Raw genomic sequence first — 22246 nt, forward strand, 5'->3', positions numbered from 1 at the left:
GTAATAGATATGGTATGAAGGTCAGCAATAAAAAGACAAAGACAATGAAAATAGGCAGAATCATTGAAAATGTCAACTGTGTTGTGAATGGAGAACCTGTGGAACAAGTAAAGCATTTCAGCTACTTAGGCACGATTTTTTAGTGAAGATGGTAAATTAAATATGGAAATAGACAACAGAATCAACAAAGCTGGTATGGTAGGAAGTCAATTGAATAAATTCATATGGAATAAGAGAGAAATTAGTCAGAACACTAATTAGCTGTATACAAGACGGTGTTCAAACCAGTTTTAACTTGTGGATCTGAGAGCTGGGTCAGAAGTAAAATACCTGACCAAAGACTAGAGACTGCAGATATGAGAGTCCTGAGAAAGATTAGAGGTGTGAACAGATGGCATCAATGGCAATATCATATTAAAAACGAGAATATTAGGAAAGAACTTGACATTGTCAGCATCCAGGAATGCATTAGCAGAGCTGATCTCAGGTGGTATGGTCACTTAAACAGAATGAGCGAGGAAAGATTAGCAAAACAAGTGTTCTCTGCGAAGTTGGCAGGAAAACGACCCAGAGGAAGACCAAGATATAGGTGGATTGATATGGTACAAAGTGCCTTAGACGATAGAAATATAAGATCTGGTAATGTTGGAGTCTTGACAAGTAACAGACTGATTTGGAGGAAAATTGTAGATAGGAAGTTAGTAATGATGTAAATTTTTCATGTATTACTATCATATCCTGTACACCTCTTGAGGGTACATGGCAGGAATTTAATGATGATGATGATGAATAAATAAAAATAAATTATGACTTAGGTTTTCAGTGCTTAAGTTTTCAGAGCACTTTCTTTGAATAGTTCTGTGTAATGCTATTCCTAGTTTGAATCTTAATAAGTTGAATATTGCTGTGATGTTCCAGAATATTCTTTGTAAATGATCTGGTTTTTACTATAAGCCAGACAATTTACAGGAATATATAACTTGGTAAATACCAGGTAGCAATATTGGAGAGACTTTGTCTCTTAGAGAAGGTAGCAGTTTGCAGACTGATTAATTGAAAGTGGCAGTGAATTAAAATTTCCTAAGAATCTTTGGTGTCATTCAGAAATGCATTTTATATATGGAACAGAAATAGAATACAATATGAGACTTGAAACACACACACATGCAGAGGCTAACACACAACGCAAAACTAAGTGACTTAGTATTATTTTGCCTTTGTGCATGTATTACGTCTGATATTGTTCTCCCTGACGATGTCTCAGTGACCACGATGAAATATTGGAAGAATTAAATATTATGTTAACCCTTTCCCAATGCTGTTTTAGACCATTAAGCCCCTAATGAGTTTTTCCCAGTATTTAACCTTTATGCACTGAAAAATTAAAAGGTTGGCTTGGTAATTTCTATTTCTTGGGTAAGAGATACTGCAGAGGGACAAATTTAATGGGCTCTAGATACTAGAGATTTAGTTATTCGGTATTTTTGTGAGGAATGGTTTACTAAATAGTGAGGTATGTGGCAACCTGTAAACATTGGTTTGCAATAGGCAGAAGTAGACATTGAGCCATCAACTTTCATATTTAATGAATATATCAAGAAATGATGATTCCTTTTCTAAAGTAAATGTTATTCTGGAGCATACATTATTAATTTCATGTATAAAGGATCATAAACTTTTGTTCTGTGCCTTTCCATATAGCAAATGATGTCATCCACATAGCATAGTAGCAAAAGTTGGTTTGAGATTAAGATTTTTCTGTGGTCGCTATTAAACCCATACTGAATACACACACACAATGTGATAACCACATTTTGTGTGTGTTTGGAACATGTTGTTTATATAGGGAAAAAATGTATCTCTATAAATATTAGACAAAACAACAGATTAATTCAATAACAGAGTATTTATAATGCTCTTATCTTTCATAACAGAACTGTAAATTTAAGGGGAAGTGCAAAAACTGATGTGTCTAATTACCGACCTATCCATATTTCTGGAGTGGTGGTGAAGATTTTAGAGAAGTTGTCAAGAACTCGCATACAGAAATATGTTGAAAGACAAGCTATACTTTTCAAAGAAAGTTTGGGTTTACTAAAGAATAGATCATATTATAACAATATCATATTTTATAATAATGTTACTGATGAGTTGGATAAAGGAATGGATACACCCTGGTACTGTTAGACTTCTAAGGCATTTGATAGGATACCACATGAACGGCTATTGCATAAACTGGAGAATATGGGATTGGAATATAAACTGGCTTGGATAAATGGATGACTGATGGATAGGTATCAGAAAGTTGTATATGGTGGGGGTGAATATACGAGATGTAAGGTGACCAGTAGTGTTCCCCAGAGGTCAGTCCTTGGGCCATTGTTGTTCAGTCTGTACATTAATGATATTGGGAAGAACCTGACAAGAGATGCTCATTTGTTTGTTGATGATGCAAAGACAGGTTGCTTGAAATATATAGCACTTACAGAATGATTTGAATAACCTGGAACAGTAGGCAAATGATAATATTGTCAATTCAGTGTTACTAAGTGTAAAGTTATGGACTTTGGAATGATGAGATTTCAAATTGGTGGGATTAGTACTAGAAATTGAGGAGGCTAGGGATCATGAATTTATGATGGATAGGAAATGTTGCTAAACTTGCAAATACAACACAGGAGAGTTCTGATGTTGAGACGAATGTTGACATATAAGGATAGAGAAGTCAAATTACCTCTTTAGAAATCCTTCAGCACCTGGACTGCTGTGCACAGATTTGGTTTCCTGGGGTCAGGATAAAGAAGTTGTGGAAAGGGTGCAAAGATATTCTACATTCTATAATTAGAATATTTCTATATTCTACATTCTGTAATTTGAATTATAAAATATAGATTAAGAACAGAAGCGTATGCAGACTGCAGATCCTGGTGAAATAGGAGAAAGAGGGGGGTGATATAGAAGTCTGTAAACTTCTGAAATGATGTTACAGTGTATCAAGTTTATTATGTTGGAGGCTTAATGTATTGTATACAGCACTCAGAAAGGATTAAAACAGAATTTATTACTTCCTATATTTCATCTCAGTCACTGAGACATCTTCAGGGATTACAAAAAAAATCTAATGTAACATATACACAAATACCACACAATACTAAGCCCAACCATGTGGGTGACACTAAAGTCTTATCTAGCTAGATAGGACTTTAGTGATGAAATATAGGAAGTATTAATTCTGTTTTAATCCTTTCGGAGTGCTGTGTACAATCCATTAAGCCTCCAACATAATGTCCTCACAGCACTTAAGCCTCTACACATGGAGTGTATCAAGTGATGAAATTTTTCATTGTATGGAAGGTGAAGAGAGGACAAGGGGACATCCATGGAAGTTAACTTTATGTGTAGTTGAGAAAGGGGTGAGAGCTAGATTTTTCTCTAACAGAGCAGTGAGTATTAAATTAACCTTGCCAGGATATTATGTTTGTGTTTTATCCTTTATTAAGCATCAGCAAATAAAATTTATGCATGAAGTATCTTCACAACTTAGCTACTTGTTTATAATTTCTTGGCAAGTTTAATTTTCAATAAAGTGAAAAAACTTTCTGCATCTATCTCTAATCCAGAGAATTACCAAGTAGGTCCGGCTCACGCTGATATAACCTTAATAAAGGTTATATCAGTCTGGGCAGTGACTCTTTCCATAATGCATAGCAACATACACATTTCAAAGAGTGTGTGCTTTTCATTATGGGATACTAAAGCAGTTAATGTGAAGTCATCAGCCTCTATATAAAAGTAGCTTAGTTGTGAAGATACTTCACATGCAAACTTTGTTTACACTTGGATAAAGGATAAAACAAGAATATAATTATTTGACAAGTTTCATTTAATTTGCAGCCAAGTGAAAAAACTTTCTATGTATATTGCATCTTCTGTCATTACATACCTTGTTACACAATAGTTCATCTAGTATAAAAATTTCTATATGAATATCAGATTAATTATCACACTGATTTCAGTCAAATTAAATTTCCAGATGGAAGTAGCAGCTCTCCACAACAGGGTACAGAAAATAGAGAACCTTTGCCTAATCCATGGGCGCCCCACACAGCCACAACTACAACCACTACTACCTCTGACAGAAGTGGCTCTTCTACAACAACCACATCTCCACTAAATACAATGGCCAGTTTAAGAAGCAGTATGCTAAACTCTCCTGGCATGCAGAGCTTAATGCAGCAGCTCACTGATAATCCTCAGCTGATGCAAAACATGTTAGGTGCACCTTACATGCAACCTATGCTTCAGTCCTTAGTTTCAAATCCAGATATGGCTTCTCAGGTAAGATTTTTATATTCTAACTTAAAAATCTACATCTTTAATAAAAATGCAAGAGAAAAAAACTGAGCATAGAGCATAGTGTCAGTCCAAAGAAATAGTTATTTTATATATGAACTGTTTTCTATGTAAGAAAGCATTGGACCAAGGTTTTTGAATAATGGCATTTTTCATCTGCCATAATATCTTGATATGATAGCGTTTGTCAGAAATACCTTATATCAAATATAATGTGTATTGTGGAAATATTTTTGACAAATATTCTGTGTTATGCAATTTAATAATTGCATAAGATAAACAATTTAGACCTTTAATGGCTTACAAAATGTTTGTGTTTATCTTATTACTGCATACTTTTTTTTTAAGTATCATGGGCATTATCACAAATCTCTGCACTTCTTCCATCTATGCAGGTTACTTCATTTAAAAGAACAAAATATATAAACAGATTAGTTTTGAAAAATATGCCCTTGACAATCTCTCTTAAGCCTTCTATCACGTTAAAATATACTAATGGCATGTTCTCAATTTGACCTCATGACCTAGTCATGTCAGATACATTGCTCCACCACTTAAACATTCAGCATTCTAGAATCTAGTTAACCATACAAAAAGAAAATGACAGTAGTCTGATCTTCATACATACTTCAATAATGCATCTTCCTAATGATAATCGCTTATAGTATACAGGAAACCTACACACATACATTTACAAACTTTCCCTTCATTAAAAAAAACTCATCATTTTGTAAAGATTTTCTCAGTCATTTGTTATACTGAGATCAAGTGTAAAGTGTATTTTTAGGAAAGATAGGAAAGGACAGAGAATATTAATAAATATCTGATGATTTGAGTCCAGTTAACCTTCCTACTGGCTAGGACGTCTATAGACGTCCAACTAAATCTGGATATGATTCAGCCCACCTGTTTAAAGAACCTGGATAAGAAGTGCAATTTGACTGTCATGTCCATTAGAAGGTGTGATAAACCCTCACGCTGAAGAGAACGGTTAATCGGATTATCTCCTGTTCGTAGCTGCCTCTCAGTTGCCTATAACAAGAAACGCACTTCCTTGTTCCATGCTGGTGAACTGGATTTTAGTTATATATGATAGACTAAAAATAGAGAAATTATTTATATTTTTGTTTTCTCTTTTTATTGTACAATACACTTTTAATTTCTGGACAAAATAAAGGTCTTGCATAATTTCTTCACTTAAATATTGCCTTACCTTGGAGAACCAATTTAATTTTTTATTTTTTTGCGCTGATTTTTTTCTAATCGCTTACTAGACAAAAGATTTTTCTTTGTTCTTGAAGAAATTAATTCACGATAATTATTTGAAATATTCTTTTAAAAAAAGAAAAGAAAACCGGCTGCTGACGTTTCAGATTATATTAATTTTATTTTTGTACAAAACCATCGAAATCGAATAATACTTAACAGATTTCCTTTAGGACACTCTTGAGAAACTTTGCTTTATAGAGAATAACATGAAATTCTTTAATCATATTACTAAATTTTTTCTTCATGTTTTATAGTAATCTGTACTTTCACTTTCTTGGTTTCCTTGTTTAATTGGTCATTACAAAATGAAATTAACAGTTATGATTTAAATTTATATTTTCTCTGCATAATTCAGATATTTTATTCTCCAATTTTTAAAGTAAGCGATACATTTGCTTATTTTTATCATTCAAAATATGTATATCAAATGTGAAATTTCATTTCCATATTTTTACAATAGAATTGAACTTTATTTCGCCTCTGATAGTTTAACCCCCCCCGCCGCCCGTTGCATTACTATCACACACCCGAAAACTGTTATGAAACATAGGTACAGTTTTTATTTAATTTGTTATTTTTCTCTAGTAATTGTTCCACATAACTTTAATTTTTCGATACTGAAACTATGTGGTGATTATTATAAATTAGCAAATTATAAATCAGACAATATACATATTTCCTGATTATTATAAATCAGGAAATTATGTGATATTCGGATATACGTGAAATTAATATTTAAAATCACTGTCATCCTTCAAATGCAATATCAGAATAAAGAAAGTGGAAAACCCGAAGTTTCGAAATACATTTCGAAAGCCCACTCTCGAAGTGTATTGGTCTACAGACTGGATTCTGAACACGCCAATGTTTCGTGATTTTATGACTGAAAAACCATTCAGTCTCATCATGAAGTATTCGCATTTTCAGAATAATGAGGAATACGATCAGGCAACACATCCTTGCCCAGTCTTCAACAAAATTTATGATTTTCTGATGAAAATCCGTCAAAAATGTAGATCACTCTACATTCCTGAGAGAGACTTGAGTATCGATGAAAGCCTTATGCCATTCAAAGGTGGACTGAAATGTAAGCAGTATATTCCCAAAAAGAAGCGAAGTATGGAGTAAAATTTTTTATGCTTTGTGAATCGGAAAGTGGATATCTTTGGGATTTCAAACCTTATACGGGAAAGCAAACTGCAATCGAGCACGATAAATATTCGGATCTCCCCTTGTCGATGCGTGCAGTAATGCAGTTACTAGACCCTTTACTGGGGAAAGGTTACTGCATTATAATGGATAATTACTATATATGTGTCCTGAACTCGCTGATTTGCTTTTACAGCATTGTACAGATAGTTATGGTACTGTAAATGCAAAAAGACGAGATATGCCTCCAGATCTGGCTTCAGGAAAGCTATCGACGGGGGAAATCCGAACTTATCAGCGAGGGAAATTCTTTGCACTACGTTGGAAAGCCAAAAAAAGATGTTTTTCTAATATCTTCCTTGCACAATCCATCAACGGAATCCATGGAGAAGCATGGTTTGAAGAAAGAAAAACCCATTGCTGTGTGTGCATACAACGACACTATGGGTTGAATCAACAGGTGCGATCAGCAGCTATCATTCTACTCTGTAATGAGGAAATAACATAAAAAATATTACAAAAAAGTGTTTGGACATGTTATTTGAATTTTGAAGTGTTTGGATTTTGTTATTTGGAACAGTTTCCTCCTGTACAAGAAAAAATGTTTGTCTACCATAACATATCTAGAATACAGAATAGAAATTGCGAAAGCATTGCTGCACGCACATGCACCTTCTTCAGCAAGCAGAAAAACAGGAAATCCTGCCAGACATCTGAGGTTGAACGCTGCTAACTCCAACCATTATCCCGAAAATCTACCACCAACGGCTAATTAAAAAAAAAACCCTGCACGCAAATATTATGTATGTAATAAAAAAATATCAGAAAGGAAACAAAAATCTGGTGCCCTGAGTGTAAAACTGCTTTGTGTGTTTACCCTTGCTTCAAGGTGTTCCACGCTGTTCAAGAATTTTAAATTCTGAACAGTATGAAATAAAAAAATGTTTGTTTTCAAGGCCATCAAAACAGTCCTTTTCAGGACTACAAATATTGATAGAGGGATACCTGAATGCACTGTTTCTTTTTCATCTTGAAGGCTAATTTTTAAGTTCTTTTTATGACACAGAGAAACTGGAAAGAATATTCCAGGTAAAGTATTTCATCAAAACAATAAAAAATAATGAAATAAAATCTACCCTATATATATATATGAAATGATAAGCCTTTTTATGTCATGTTTATCGAAACGTTTTGAAACTCGGGGGCTACCCTGAGTGTCGAGTCTTCAAAATTCGAGTCATCAGAATTCAGGGGCGGAACCCCCTTTCGAGTTATCACGAAGGAGAACTGGTCTACCATACCGGAACATGGGTTGGGCATAGCCCCCTAGTTAATAAATGAAATATATAAATAATAACGGGAACATTTTCACCTTGCCAACACTTAACATTGATGCGATATGGGTTCCAAATTTCTTGTTTCGAAGCTATATATATATATTACAAAGTTTTGTAATAAAAATTTCTGCTACAATGAAGTTTGACAGAATCAACAATATTATTACTACCTTATTTCTGTTTCTCGTGTGGGAGAAAAACGGTAAAATGTCACTCTTATAATTATATGAGATGTTATAATGGCAAAAATAGTAAGAAAAAAGTCATTTGCACTTTCTCTTCAAAACACAAAGAAAGAACATTGTAAATTCAGCCAGTGGAAAAGAAAATACTACATATTTTTTTCCTGTTATCTGATTTTTTTTCTTGTAGTACAAAGAAGAAATCATTGCATATAACATGAATTCTGCAGGAGGAAAAAAAATCTGGAAATTGGTTACATTATAACGAATAGAGAAATCATATCAGAAAAATTATTCACGTAAGATTCTAATCTCAGCAGACATAACATTTTCTTCTAGATTAGATATCTAAAGTAACTGAACCTTTGCTACTATTTTACACTAAAATGAATGGGTATGTTCCCCAAGTGATTTACGTTTGTAACAGCTGTCTTGCGAACGATTTATGAAATAAATTATCTGAAATATCCGCAGATTGATTAGGTCTATATCCCCCCCCCCCAAAAAAAAAGAAGATTATGAAACGCATATGCACCTTTTCTTTGAAAATAATTCAAATCCTCTTTTTCAAGATAATTGTATGACTTAATTTCTAATTTTTGATAATATAAGCGAAACTGGTCATTATAAATTAAGCAATTATTTTGGCATAAATAATGTATAAGCATGTAAACGAAATATCAGTATTTCTGTTAAGATATAGGTAATCAACAATCGAAAAGGAAACAGAACATTCTCGACATATTCTGCACTACAGCCTGAGGCACTTTAGTGTTCTCCCCTTTCTTCTCAATAGCACTGAGAGTAATAAGCCTTTTCCTCCAGCTAAGAGGATATTTATAAGACGTAGATTATTTCAGAAATAGCTTCCAGCAGCAGAAGAAGTAATATTTAATTTTTTTTAAAGAAAAACAAACACAAATAATACTACTGAACTTTCTTTTGTGTGGTATGCATATAAACAATTTTGCATGGTGAAAATATAGCATATTATTCCTAAAATTTCACATAATTTCAGTGGACAGTAGAACAGATGGTTTTAGATTGCAAATAAATAGAACAGAATTAGAAGCTTCACAATACAATCTGATTGCCGTATATCTTTTGTCAAAATGGTAAAATGAAGTAATTGATTTTGAATGCTGTCTAGAAAAGCTTTCAAACCTGTATAGAAATTTAGAGTAGTTATGCAATTCAGTTCCAGGAGAGAATAAGGAGTGGGGGGGAGCATTAGAAAATCTTCAAAATGAGCAAAAATGTTGAATCATTCCGTATATGATATTTTTCATATTATATTTTCAACATATCTACGAGGTTATGCACTAGATATTATCGTAATATGCATAATACAAATAAATAAATAAATGACGAAGGCGAAAAATCACTGCTAAAATCTCATTGGATATAAATTTTTGATAGCAAAAAGACACGATCGGAAACCGAGTAATGCAATTTAGCATTTTAACATTTTTTTTTTATTTTGTCTTTATGAATAACAAAAATTCATTTCTAAATCTGAAATGTGATGATCCATATAATGCTATTTCGCTAGAAACGAAAGAAAAAGGACATATTTATTTCAATAAATATTTAAAAATATAAATATTTGACATAATATTTTCAAAGCAAACATTTGAAAATTCGAAAAAAAATTATTCCATTATTATACGTAAAGTGAAAGAACAATCAGTGCAACTCTTCCGGTGCACTGATTTGTAGAATAAAATACACCAAATTTACTATCACTAAATATATTCATTGCAAAAGCTGATCAGTGGTCATTTCAGGATTGATTTTTTTCGCATATGTGAAATTCGTTTCAATTTTTGGGAAGAGACACAATAAATCATTTTAGAGGCAAGAAAGGTCAAATAACTTAGGACAGTAAATGAAATTCTAAGCAACACAATAGACGAAAAGACAGGGGGGAGGGACACAAAGGTCACTCAGCAACAGTTAATCCACTAATGGCAATAGAATAGCCGTAACGAGATTAACGGCAGAGGAAGGTAATGGCATGATAAAAGGTAGAATGCCGCCGAAGTTTTGATCCATGAAAAAAGCTAGGGAGTGTTGGAGATTTCATCCACACCGGCCGGTTGGGAGGTTAAAGTAGAAATGCATGAAAGCAGTAATAGTGTCCCTGAATTTGAGGCTATCTGGTAAAGTGGAAGCAAACAGGATGGAATATATGGTGGGGTATTTCTATAGACCTAGTTGTTCAGTTGTGGATGATGAAATGCAGAACCTAATTACTTTGATCAGTGCTTTAGTAATCATTATGGGTGATGTTAAGTTATTCAAACTTAAAGTTATGAATGGGCAGCAGACAAAATTCATAAGAATGAAGGAGAATTTCTCATCTTTTTCAAGCAGTATGCAAAAGAATGAACTCAAGGTCAAAGAGCATTAGATTTGATCATAGTATCAGAAAGGATCTCAGTTAAGCATGGGAAATATGGAACTTGAGCTCAGAGTGTTAGATTTGATCATAGCATCAGAAGTGATCTCAGTTACGTAGTATAGCATGGTCACTTCCACCAGTTGGAGACAGTGATCATGCCATACTGACCAGGTCAGTATCTCATGACAAATGTTTGAAAAGGCAGTACCTGAATGTGCCCCTAGAGTTCGAAGAATAAATAGGATGGGAGTGAAATGGATGTGCAACCTTATGAAGCAAGTGATTCATAAGAAGAAGGTGAGGTGGAAGAAATTATGAGAATAAGAGTGAAAGTTATATAACTTTCTGAGTTATATACTCAGAAAAGTATTGTATGAAAGCTAAATCAGAGTATGATAAGAAATTGGCTGTGCAGGGTAAAGGCAATCCAGAAGAATTTTATTATTATACCACAAGTAAAAGAAAGAATGAATGTGAAAAATGACTATACTAATTAAAGTACCCTTGTGTCAGAAGCCAATGAGATTGTTCAAATAATGAGACCTTACTTTACTAAAATTTGTCAACTAGGTGTATGTAATATTGCGTGCAGTGATCATGAATTTAAGAGCTGTTGCACAACCTAGATAAGAATTTAGCAATATGGACAGATGAGATATCAGCACATCAGCTAAATTGGATCTTTGCTCAGGAAAGGATGTAATATAGTTCCATTGTACAAGAGTGATTCAAAGACTGATGTTCCTAATTACTGACTTATCAGTATCTCCAGAGTGGAAATGAAGATATTAGAGAAGATGTGCTGATATCCAGTGGCCATTTCTATAGGTTTATAGAAATGGGCTGACAAGCAAACTATACTTTGCAAGGAACAGCATGGATTACTAAATGGAGGCCATGCCTGAACAATCTGAACAATTCATTTCACTTTCTGCAATTCTTTACATAAGAGATCATTTCTTTCTGTTTCAACTTTTCTTGTGCATAAGCAACAATTACTGCTCTTCACATTTTATATATGTATATTACCACTGAATTCCTGATATGTATGCTCAGGGAGCAGACAGGATGTTATGATTACACTACATCAAACATATTCTTATTAACTTCCTATTGACAGTTTTGCTCCAATATTGTTCAGATCTTATATTAGTATCTTCTAAGACATTTCTTACTATATCAATCCATGTAGCTCTTGGTCTTTTTCTGTTTTTTTTTCATGCCATTGTTGTAACAAATGCCTGTTGTACTGACCTTTCATCTCCCATTCTGTTTAAGTGACTATATCACCTGAGATAGTCCTGCTCACACATCACTGAATGCTAAGAATGTAAATTCCTTTCTAATATCTTTATTCTTAATATGATTCTACCATTCATGACATCTGTTTACTCCCATAATTTTTTCACAGAATTCTCATATCTGTGGTTGCTAATCTAGTCAACTGTTTTGTTTTTAACCCAACTCTCATATCCATAAGTTAAAATTGTTTCAGAACAGTCTTGTATGCTGCTGGTTTAGTGTTTTCACTAATTTCTCTCTTATTCCATACAAATTTATTTAGTTGACTTTGTCATAGTTTGCTAATTCTTTTGTCTCTTTCCATATTTAATTTGACATCATCATTAAAATTTGTGCCTAAATAGAAATGTTTCACTTGCAGGTTCTCTATTCAGGATATAGTTGATGTGCCCTTTTTCATTGCTGATTTTCATACCAAATATATTACAGCAATTATTCAATTAAGTAAGGGAATCCTGCAGACTTGTACTGGATTTATTTAACAGTAGTATGACATTATCTGCATAGGGAGATGAATTGAATATCTCTGATTTTGAAATATCAGTCCTAATGTCATTTTTCTTCACATTGCCATTCAGATTTACGAGATGAATAGTGGTGATAATGTGCACGTGTTTCATGCCTTATTTTTAGCATCATACCATCTTCCTGTATCTCCTTCATTTCTAACTGCACTCAAATGCTAAATATTGTTCAATGTAATGTCTGATTTACACCATATAGCTGAAGTGTTATTTTATGCTTTTCAAGATCTACAAAACTTAAATGCATCTCCTTATTATATTTCCATAATATCATATCTTGTTCTTCAACTTTCCCTTTCTCAATTTTTCTTAGCCTCCTCTCAAGTATGCTTGCATAAATCTTACTTGGATCACATAGTCTAGAAATTCCATTGTAATTGTCACATTCAGTTTTATTTCCTTTATATATATATATATATATATATATATATATATATGAATGGGTACTTCTAGGGATTTAAAATTTGACCCTATGATCAGTCAATCTGAATTATGTAGTGTAGCCACTGTAAAACTTCTGTATTGCCTGCCTGGTTGGCCGAGTGGTTAGCGTATCCGCTCTCCAACCAGAAGGCTGCGGGTTCAAATCCCTTCTTGGCATGGATGTTTGTGATTGTCTATGAAAATACTAGTGGTGGTAGATGGCATTGGTTTAGATGATGATGAACGTAGTTGTAGTTGGTGGATTGAGTTGTGGAGTAGGTGCCCTCCCTCGATGAGTCTTTGGACTCCCTAGAAGTGTTATGTAATAATAATAATATATGAGCATTTCTGGTTGAATATCGTCTACTCTAGTTGCCTTTGTACTTTTCAGGTTTTTGATTACTTTTTCTGTCTCGTGTATTTGATATTCACTTCAGAATGCATTCCTCTTTAATATTTTCTATCACTGTTTTATCACTTCTTGGTGGATTGGCAATCTTTTACTCCAGACATCTAGAATAGCTTTATCTACACGTCATTTTTATCATTTCTGATTCCTTTTATAGAACACTTTGCCCATCCTGATATTTATCTTTTATTTTCATACCAAATTCGTATGCATTGCTTTGCATTCTTACATTTTTCTCTGTATCCTCTCAGAGAACATGCTTACTTGCTAATTACTTTTGATACACTTCCTTCTTTTCCTTGACTGCTACTGTAACTTCCTGAATCCACCATGGATTGCTAATTTTTCTATCTTTGCAACCTTACCACCTTACCACCTATCTTTCTGGCTGTATCATTTAGTGTTTTCTTCATGATCTGCTACTAAGTTTTAGTTTTGAAAGCTGCCCAACTTTCTATTTAAAATTTCATGTGTACTCATCCTGATCCTAGATTCCAGACATCAGTATCAGCAATTACATAGTTGACGAGAGTTTCTTATTTCTTTGTAAAGACTTTTTGTACTTCTGTCTCTCTCTCTCTCTCTCTGTGTGTGCATGCATGCATATCAACTCAACTTCATGCACAAGAACGAGAGGTTATAAATCCTACAGCACATCAGTGCTGTGTGTGTGGGGGGGGGGGGGTAAGTCATTTGTGAGAAAGTAGGAAATTGTTGAAGCATTTCTTGAACAGCTTGCAGGTTTTCAACTACACCCTGTATCCAAAAAGAAACCGAACTTTTGATAGAAAATAAAACACGGGTCAATTATAATTATTCAAATCATTTATTTCAATCAATATACTCTCCCTCAGCCTCGATACAGTGTTTGGCATGGTCAATTAATTCGTTAAACGAGTTTTTCATATCAGTTTTTGGGATACTGATGAGGGTCATGATTACTGCCACTTGAACATTTTCAATGGTGTCATATCGCTTTCCTTTCATCAGCAAATGAAGTCAGGGGAAGAGAAAGAAGTCACAGGGTGCTGAATCAGGTGAATACGGCAAATGATCCAACATACAAACTTGGTTTTTGCTCAAAAACTGTCTGGTCATCGGTTAACTTGTGGGGAACAAATCGTGAATTCAATTTACAAAGGCCCATACTCTTGGTCAAAATGTTGTGCACAATTGAATTTGGAATCCCCAATTCATCTTCAATCAATCTTGGACAGTTTCGGGTTTTCTTTGATGAAATCACACACTTTTTGGATGTTAACTTTGCTCAGTCCAGTTTTGGACGGCCTGGCTTTTCATCATCCTCAAGCATCTCACGACCACTTTGAAATCGCTTAAACCACTCGGAAACTTGAGTACAGGATAAGCATTCATCACAGTATACTTTTTGAAGCATTTGATGCATTTCAGTGAAACGTTTACCAAGTTTAACACAAAAGTCAATCGCAGCTCTCTGGTTGAAAATCATTTTTTGACTGTTCGTCAAAACACACTGATACTCTTGACACTATAACTTGGCTTCTAAAGCAACGTGTCATAAACAGTTAACACAACACTAATGAAGGTTGCTGCTTTCGACAACAAAAAGATGCAACAGGTGACACCACTAGTTTCTTCTATTTTCGAAAAGTTCCGTTTCTTTTTGGATGGAGGGTGTAGGTTGACTACACTGCTTGGCAAAATAGAATATATTTTATTTTTTACAGTATCTCCAAAAGCAAATATTTGATATAATAGGCATTCAGAGATGCAAATTCTGAGTATCTAATAAAAATTGATATACCACTCATCGAGTCCACTCACACACAATGCAAATTATTCATGCCTGTAAAAACATAGTTGTAGCTACATCACATCATTCATTTTTTGGCTTGCTCAGTGGGTTAGCAGTTGGATAACTTGAAGCTTGACAACAGCAGGTGAAGATGGCTTCGCTTAATGTGTCACAAAGTGTTATCTCAGCATTATGGACACAGTTCAGTTTCAGGAGATGAAACCATTACAAGAAGAGCTAGCTGAGGTTACCAGATGGCTACTTCAACCAGAACAAACTGCTTTCATGTCATTAATGGTAAACTAAGACAAACCAAAACTATGTTTTAGTGTATTTGTTGTGATAATGAGCAATCACTATACAAGAATGCTGTTCAAAAGTGCACTATTTTTTGATGGTCTGTGCAACTATTTTCATATTTATATCCTGTCCAACTGGTTTTTCTTTGACTTCCACCCATAAAAGGTTTTTGTAAACTTATAGTACATTTGTATTGTGGGTAGGCTAGGGATTTTTTTTTATTATTAATTTTATATATTTTTGACATAATCCAAAACTCTGCTCTAGAGACCAAATATGAAATTTTTTCAAGCCATTTCAGGCTTGAAAAAATTTCATATTTAGTCTCTAGACATGGTCTCACACCATGAATTTCATTGCATGGTGTGAGACCACTGCCCCCAATAAGTGGGACAGTGGTCTCACACCATGCAATGGAATTCATCTCCCACCTAAAGGTATTCACAAGCATCCATGCCCACAATAGATTTCAAACCTGCAGAGGGTTTGAATTTTTAGAGGCTGCTCATGTATACACAGTCATGATCACTGAAATACATAATTTATTACCAGATATAGTCATAATAGATTTCCCTGTTTACTTTTGCCTTTGACTTTGATTATTTTGTATTTTGTTACACAAAACTTCTGAAACGTATCTATTTAAATTAATTTTAATCAGAGCATTTGGTCTTAAATTTCTCTTTTTTTTTTTTTCTTCCTAGATAATTTACTCTAATCCTTTGTTTGCTGGAAACCCAAACTTGCAAGCCCAGATGAGAGAGATGATGCCAACAATATTGAATCAAGTGAGTTTTTGTTTGTTTGTATGCTTGTAATATTAAGAATTTAGATTTTTTTCCCCCCAATGTGCAATTGATATGCATATTACAATGAAAAACTTAAAACTCATGCAGATCATATTGAAATCTATATGATAAAGGCAAATTATTTGTTTATTTTTTTATCTGCTAGCTTCTTCAAGTTGATCGATTAACATAAAGCATAACAGATTACCTACAGTTTGTACTTCTCTGTAGCCATCACTGCTACAAATCTTTGGAATGATAATGTTTGGAATGATAATTCAGGATTACTTCATACTTGTAAAAGACTCTTTATTGAAACAATTTAATGCTTTCTGAAAGTTGAAAAAAAAATGGCATTACATTTCCTAGGAAGATAATTCTCTTCCTAGGCATGACATTAAATTTCAAATTGTCTGTTTAGCACATGGTTTTGGGTTTGCCATTCCAAAAACTGATTGAATGTCTACTTTTGAAAAGGTGATTATATATTTAAATTAGCATCTCTACTGTTAATTGTTATTATTGCAACTAGTAATACAACAGCCTTTTAAAATAAAGCTCTTTACCAACTTGAAAATAACAAATATATCATTATTTTGAAACCCAATTTCAAATAAATGCAGCAGTTATCATTGAATATACTGACTTTGAAATTAAATTATCAACTTGATTCTCTTATTTCTCTGTCTATTAAAGTTTAAATAGAAACACATCTTTGTCAACCCATAAAACATGATCTAATTATCACATGCTTATTTGGTCAGAATTTAAAAAAACAACTGAAATCATATAATCCTTTATCTCCAAGCTAATATGGTTTACTAGAAAACCATAACTTGGCTACTCCAGTGTGCCTTTTTGTAGATGGAATGAATTTCCAGCTGAGTGTTGTTCAAGAATTTTTAATACATACTCATTACTTTATCAATTTCTATGCTAGGTCCAGAATATTTCAGAATTAAATATCTCTCCATCAGATATTTTGGCTGGTCTAGTGCCATATCCTTATTTACCAATTCCTCAGTAAATGGTCTTTCTCATGTTGACTATTTTCTTCAAGACATATCAGAATTTATGTAAGTGCTGCTTCCATACTAGTTTTTTCAAATGAAAAGATCAGATTTACAACCAACAGTACAACTTAGCAATGGGTGTATCTTATCTCCACCAGTAGCCATTTTCTACAACAATATCTCAAGAAGAAGAAACTATTTCATGCTTACTTAAATAAACCTTACATAAAACTGGTAGTATGGATAATATATTCATGATCTGGAAAGTCATCATCATCATCAAATTCCTGCCATGTACCCTCAAGGGGTGTACAGGATATGACAGTACTGCATGAAAAAATTACATCATTACTAACTTCCTATCTACAATTTTCCTATAAATCAGTCTGTTACTTGTCAAGACTCCAACATTATCAGATCTTATATTTCTATCGTCTAAGGCACTTTGTACCATATCAATCCACCTATATCTTGGTCTTCCTCTGGATCGTTTTCCTGCCAACCTGGCAGAGAACACTTGTTTTGCTAATCTTTCCTCTCCCATTCTATTTAAGTGACCATACCATCTGAGATTAGCTCTGCTAACGCATTCCTGGATGCTGACAATGTCAAGTTCTTTCCTAATATCCTCATTTTTAATATGATATTGCCATTGATGCCATCTGTTCACGCCTCTAATCTTTCTCAGGACTCTCATATCTGCGGTCTCTAGTCTTTGGTCAAGTGTTTTACTTCTGACCCAGCTCTCAGATCCATAAGTTAAAATTGGTTTGAACACAGTCTTGTATACAGCTAATTTAGTGTTCCGACTAATTTCTTTCTTATTCCATATGAATTTATTCAATTGACTTCCCACGATACCAGCTTTGCTGATTCTGTTGTCTATTTCTATATTTAGTTTACCATCTTCAGTAAAAATTGTGCCTAAGTAGCTGAAATGTTTTACTTGTTCCACAGGTTCTCCATTCACAACACAGTTGACATTTTCAATGATTCTGCCTATTTTCATTGTCTTTGTCTTTTTATTGCTGACCTTCATACCATATCTATTACAACAGCTATTCAATTTAGTCAGAGAATCTTGCAGACTTGTAGCGGATTTATTTAGAAGTATAACATCATCTGCATAAAGCAAAGAGCTGACATTAACATCTCCAATTTTGATATCAGGTTTAATACCACATTCCTTCATAATGTGATCCATATAGATAATGAATAACAGAGGGGATAATGTACATCCTTGTCTCACACCAGATTTAACATTAAACCATCTTCCTGTACTTCCTTCAATTCTAACTGCTGACTCACAACTCAAATAAAGACTAAGTATTGCTTGATATAATGCCCCATTGACACCATATAACTGCAGCGTATTGAATAGCTTCTCTCTTGGCACCTTGTCATATGCCTTTTCCAAATCGACAAAACTTAAATACAGATCTTTGTTATATTCCCATGCTTTTTCGACTATTTGTCATAAAGTGAAGATCTGATCCTGACAGCTTCTATTTGGCCTGAATCCAGCTTGTTCTTCACCAAGCTTTTCTTCCACAATTCTTCTCAACCGTTTCTCAAGTATTCTTGCATAGATCTTGCCAGGAACACTCGGTAGGGAAATACCTCTGTAATTCTCACATTCAGTTTTATTTCCCTTTTTATATATGGGTACTATGAGAGCTCTACTCCAATCACCGGGAATTCGTCCCTCTGTCCAGGCTTTCTGAACTATGCAGTGCAGCCACTGTAAGACTCTTATACCACCATACTTCGGCATTTCTGGTCGAATATCATCTACTCCTGCTGCCTTTCCACATTTCAAGCCTTTGATGGCTTTTTCTACTTCAACTATGGATATGTATTCCTGCCTGCATGCCTGGTCAGTGTTTTTTATCACTGTGCTGTCATCACTGCTTGTTTCATTTAGCAGTTTTTCAAAGTAATTACTCCATACTTCAAGGATATCTTTTTCTCCTGTTTTCATTTCACCTTTATCATCTCTAATTCCTTTTACAGCACTCTTTCCTCCATTCCTAAGCTTCTTCAACAACCTCCAGAATATTTTGCCACCTTCTTGATATTTATTTTCTATATTCTTGCCAAAATCCTCCCATGACTTTTGTTTAGCTAGTTTTACACACTGTTTAGCTTTCTTACATTTGTCTCTGTATTCTGTAAGAGTAAAAGCTGACTTATTTGCCAGGAACTTTTGATATGCTTTCTTCTTTTCCTTCACTGCCTCTTTAACTTCCTGTGTCCACCGGGAGTTCTGATTTTTTTATCCTTGCACACAACCTCACCACATGCCTCTCTGGCAGAATCAATCAATGTTTCCTTCAGAGTTTGCCACTGAATCTTCAAGGTTTGATTCCTGTTCTCAAACTCTTTCATTTTCTTTTCAATAATATTTCTGTATTTTAGTCTACAGTTCACATCTGAGAGCTGCTCAACTTTTATTCGCTTTAAAACTTTCTTACATGTTATTCTTTTCAATATGAAATTCAATTTTATCCTGCTCAAGACTAAATAGTGATCACTTCCAATTTCAAATCCTCTGTACACTCTGGTGTCCTGCACCAGGGAGAAAACATCACTATCAACAATAACATAGTCAATGAGACTTTTCTTATTCCTAGCCTCTTCTCTCCATGTGAATTTATGCACATTTTTATGTTGGAACATGGTGTTAGTAATAACCAGTCCATGTCCTGAGCAGAAATCCAACAGATATTTGCCATTATTATTAGCTTTGCTCTTTTCTCCAAATTTTCCCAAAATATTTTTGTATGTCTCACAATCATTTTCTACTCTACTATTTAGATCCCCAACAAGGACCAACTTTTCCTTTTTCATTGTGTCAGTTGCTTTTTCTAAAGCTTCAAAAAATTCCTCCACTTCTACCTTAGTAGAACCTTCTGTGGGACCATAGGCACAAATAAGTCTCATTGTCCAGTTCCCCATTCTCATATTTGCCCACATTACTCTACTTGAGACTGACTGCCATTCAAGAAGATTAGCCTCGTATTTTGTGTTGAATACTATGGCTACTCCTTCTTTTCCTTGATTGTCATTGCCTGAATATAACATTTTGTATTTATTGCTCAGAAAGATCTCACCAGTTTTGGTCTTTTTTGTTTCAGTCACCCCTATTATGTCGATCTGGTACTTATCTAATTCCTCAGCTAGCTCCATTTCTTTGCCATTCAGGTTTCTTATGTTGATAGTACCGATCTTTAACTCTGGTGATGTTGAGTTGGGGTTTGTTTTCAGATTTGTTCCAGTAGCTGACTTTTCGCTGTTCGCCCTGGTTCCCTGGCGAAAACAACGGGGGCCTTGTTTAACCGTGCGACGCCCCTGCCGGCATGAAATTTTGTCATGTTGTACCATCATTTTTTATTTTGGTTTAACCAATAAGAATACAATTTGGTCGGCTAAATCCCAAATTGCCAGCCCATCCTCGTTCGTTCAGTATCAAAGTAGATACCCAACAGGGTGCACCACGAGAAGGTGAGGATTGGACATTAGGTCAGAAGCCCTGGTCGTTTCTCCGCATTCCTTTAAAGGCTGTGTGGAGGTCTCCTCTCAGTTATACAGCTTTGTTTGACCCTTAAGCACCCCGATCTGGAAAGTGTGAACCTTATATCATAAAAAAAAAATAAAATTTACAGTGAAATAGTAAAGAAATAAGTAATTGCCATCTGGATTTTAAAAAAAAATAAAATTGGAGAAGGGGAAAGTATGTTTCACAAAATACACACAAAATACGAGGCTAATCTTCTTGAATGGCAGTCAGTCTCAAGTAGAGTAATGTGGGCAAATATGAGAATGGGGAACTGGACAATGAGACTTATTTGTGCCTATGGTCCCACAGAAGGTTCTACTAAGGTAGAAGTGGAGGAATTTTTTGATGCTTTAGAAAAAGCAACTGACACAATGAAAAAGGAAAAGTTGGTCCTTGTTGGCGATCTGAATAGCAGAGTAGGAAATGATTCTGAGACATACAAAAATATTTTGGAAAAATTTGGAGAAAAGAGCAAAGCTAATAATAATGGCAAATATCTGTTGGATTTCTGCTCAGGACATGGACTGGTTATTACTAACACCATGTTCCAACATAAAAATGTGCACAAATTCACATGGAGAGAAGAGGCAAGGAATAAGAAAAGTCTCATTGACTATGTTATTGTTGATAGTGATGTTTTCTCCCTGGTGCAGGACACAGAGTGTACAGAGGATTTGAAATTGGAAGCGATCACTATTTAGTCTTGAGCAGGATAAAATTGAATTTCATATTGAAAAGAATAACATGTAAGAAAGTTTTAAAGCGAATAAAAGTTGAGCAGCTCGCAGATGTGAACTGTAGACTAAAATACACAAAGATTATTGAAGAAAAAATGAAAGAGTTTGAGAACAGGAATCAAACCTTGGAGATTCAGTGGCAAACTCTGAAGGAAACATTGATTGATTCTGCCAGAGAGGCATGTGGTGAGGTTGTCTGCAAGGATAAAAAAATCAGAACTCCCTGGTGGACACAGGAAGTTAAAGAGGCAGTGAAGGAAAAGAAGAAAGCATATCAAAAATTCCTGTCAATTAAGTCAGCTTGTGCTCTTAGAGAATACAGAGACTAATGCAAAAATGCTAAACACTGTGTAAAACTAGCTAAACAAAAGTCATGGGAGGACTTTGGCAAGAATATAGAAAATAAATACCAAGAAGGTGGCAAAATATTCTGGAGGTTGTTGAAGAAGCTTAGGATTGGGGAAAAGAGTGCTGTAAAAGGAGTTAGAGATGATAAAGGTGACATGAAAACGGGGGGAAAAGATATCCTTGAAGTATGGAGTAATTACTTTGAAAAACTGCTAAATGAAACAAGCAGTGATGACATCAGAGTGGTAAAAAAACACTGCCCAGACATGCAGTCAGGAATACAATCCATACTTGAAGAAGAAAAAGCCATCAGAGGCTTGAAATGTGGAAAGGCAGCAGGTGTAGATGATATTCGACCAGAAATGCTGAAGTATG

The 22246-nt window shown here is 34.4% G+C and overlaps 1 protein-coding gene across 1 annotated transcript in view; it reads left to right on the plus strand.

The window, feature by feature from the left end:
* Nucleotides 1–22246, plus strand: part of LOC150098188 (ubiquilin-1-like) — a 252240-nt gene that overhangs the window by 178593 nt on the left and 51401 nt on the right. The window contains exons 9-10 of the mRNA XM_090406088.1: nt 4034–4338; nt 16131–16214. Of these exons, the coding sequence (XP_090262214.1) occupies nt 4034–4338; nt 16131–16214 (389 nt within the window). The remainder of the gene's footprint in view (nt 1–4033; nt 4339–16130; nt 16215–22246) is intronic.

The sequence above is a fragment of the Typopeltis vanoorti genome, chromosome 16 (genome assembly GCF_054136105.1).
Source record: "Typopeltis vanoorti isolate ZY-2024b chromosome 16, IOZ_Tvanoo_1.0, whole genome shotgun sequence".
NCBI lineage: Eukaryota > Metazoa > Arthropoda > Arachnida > Uropygi > Thelyphonidae > Typopeltis > Typopeltis vanoorti.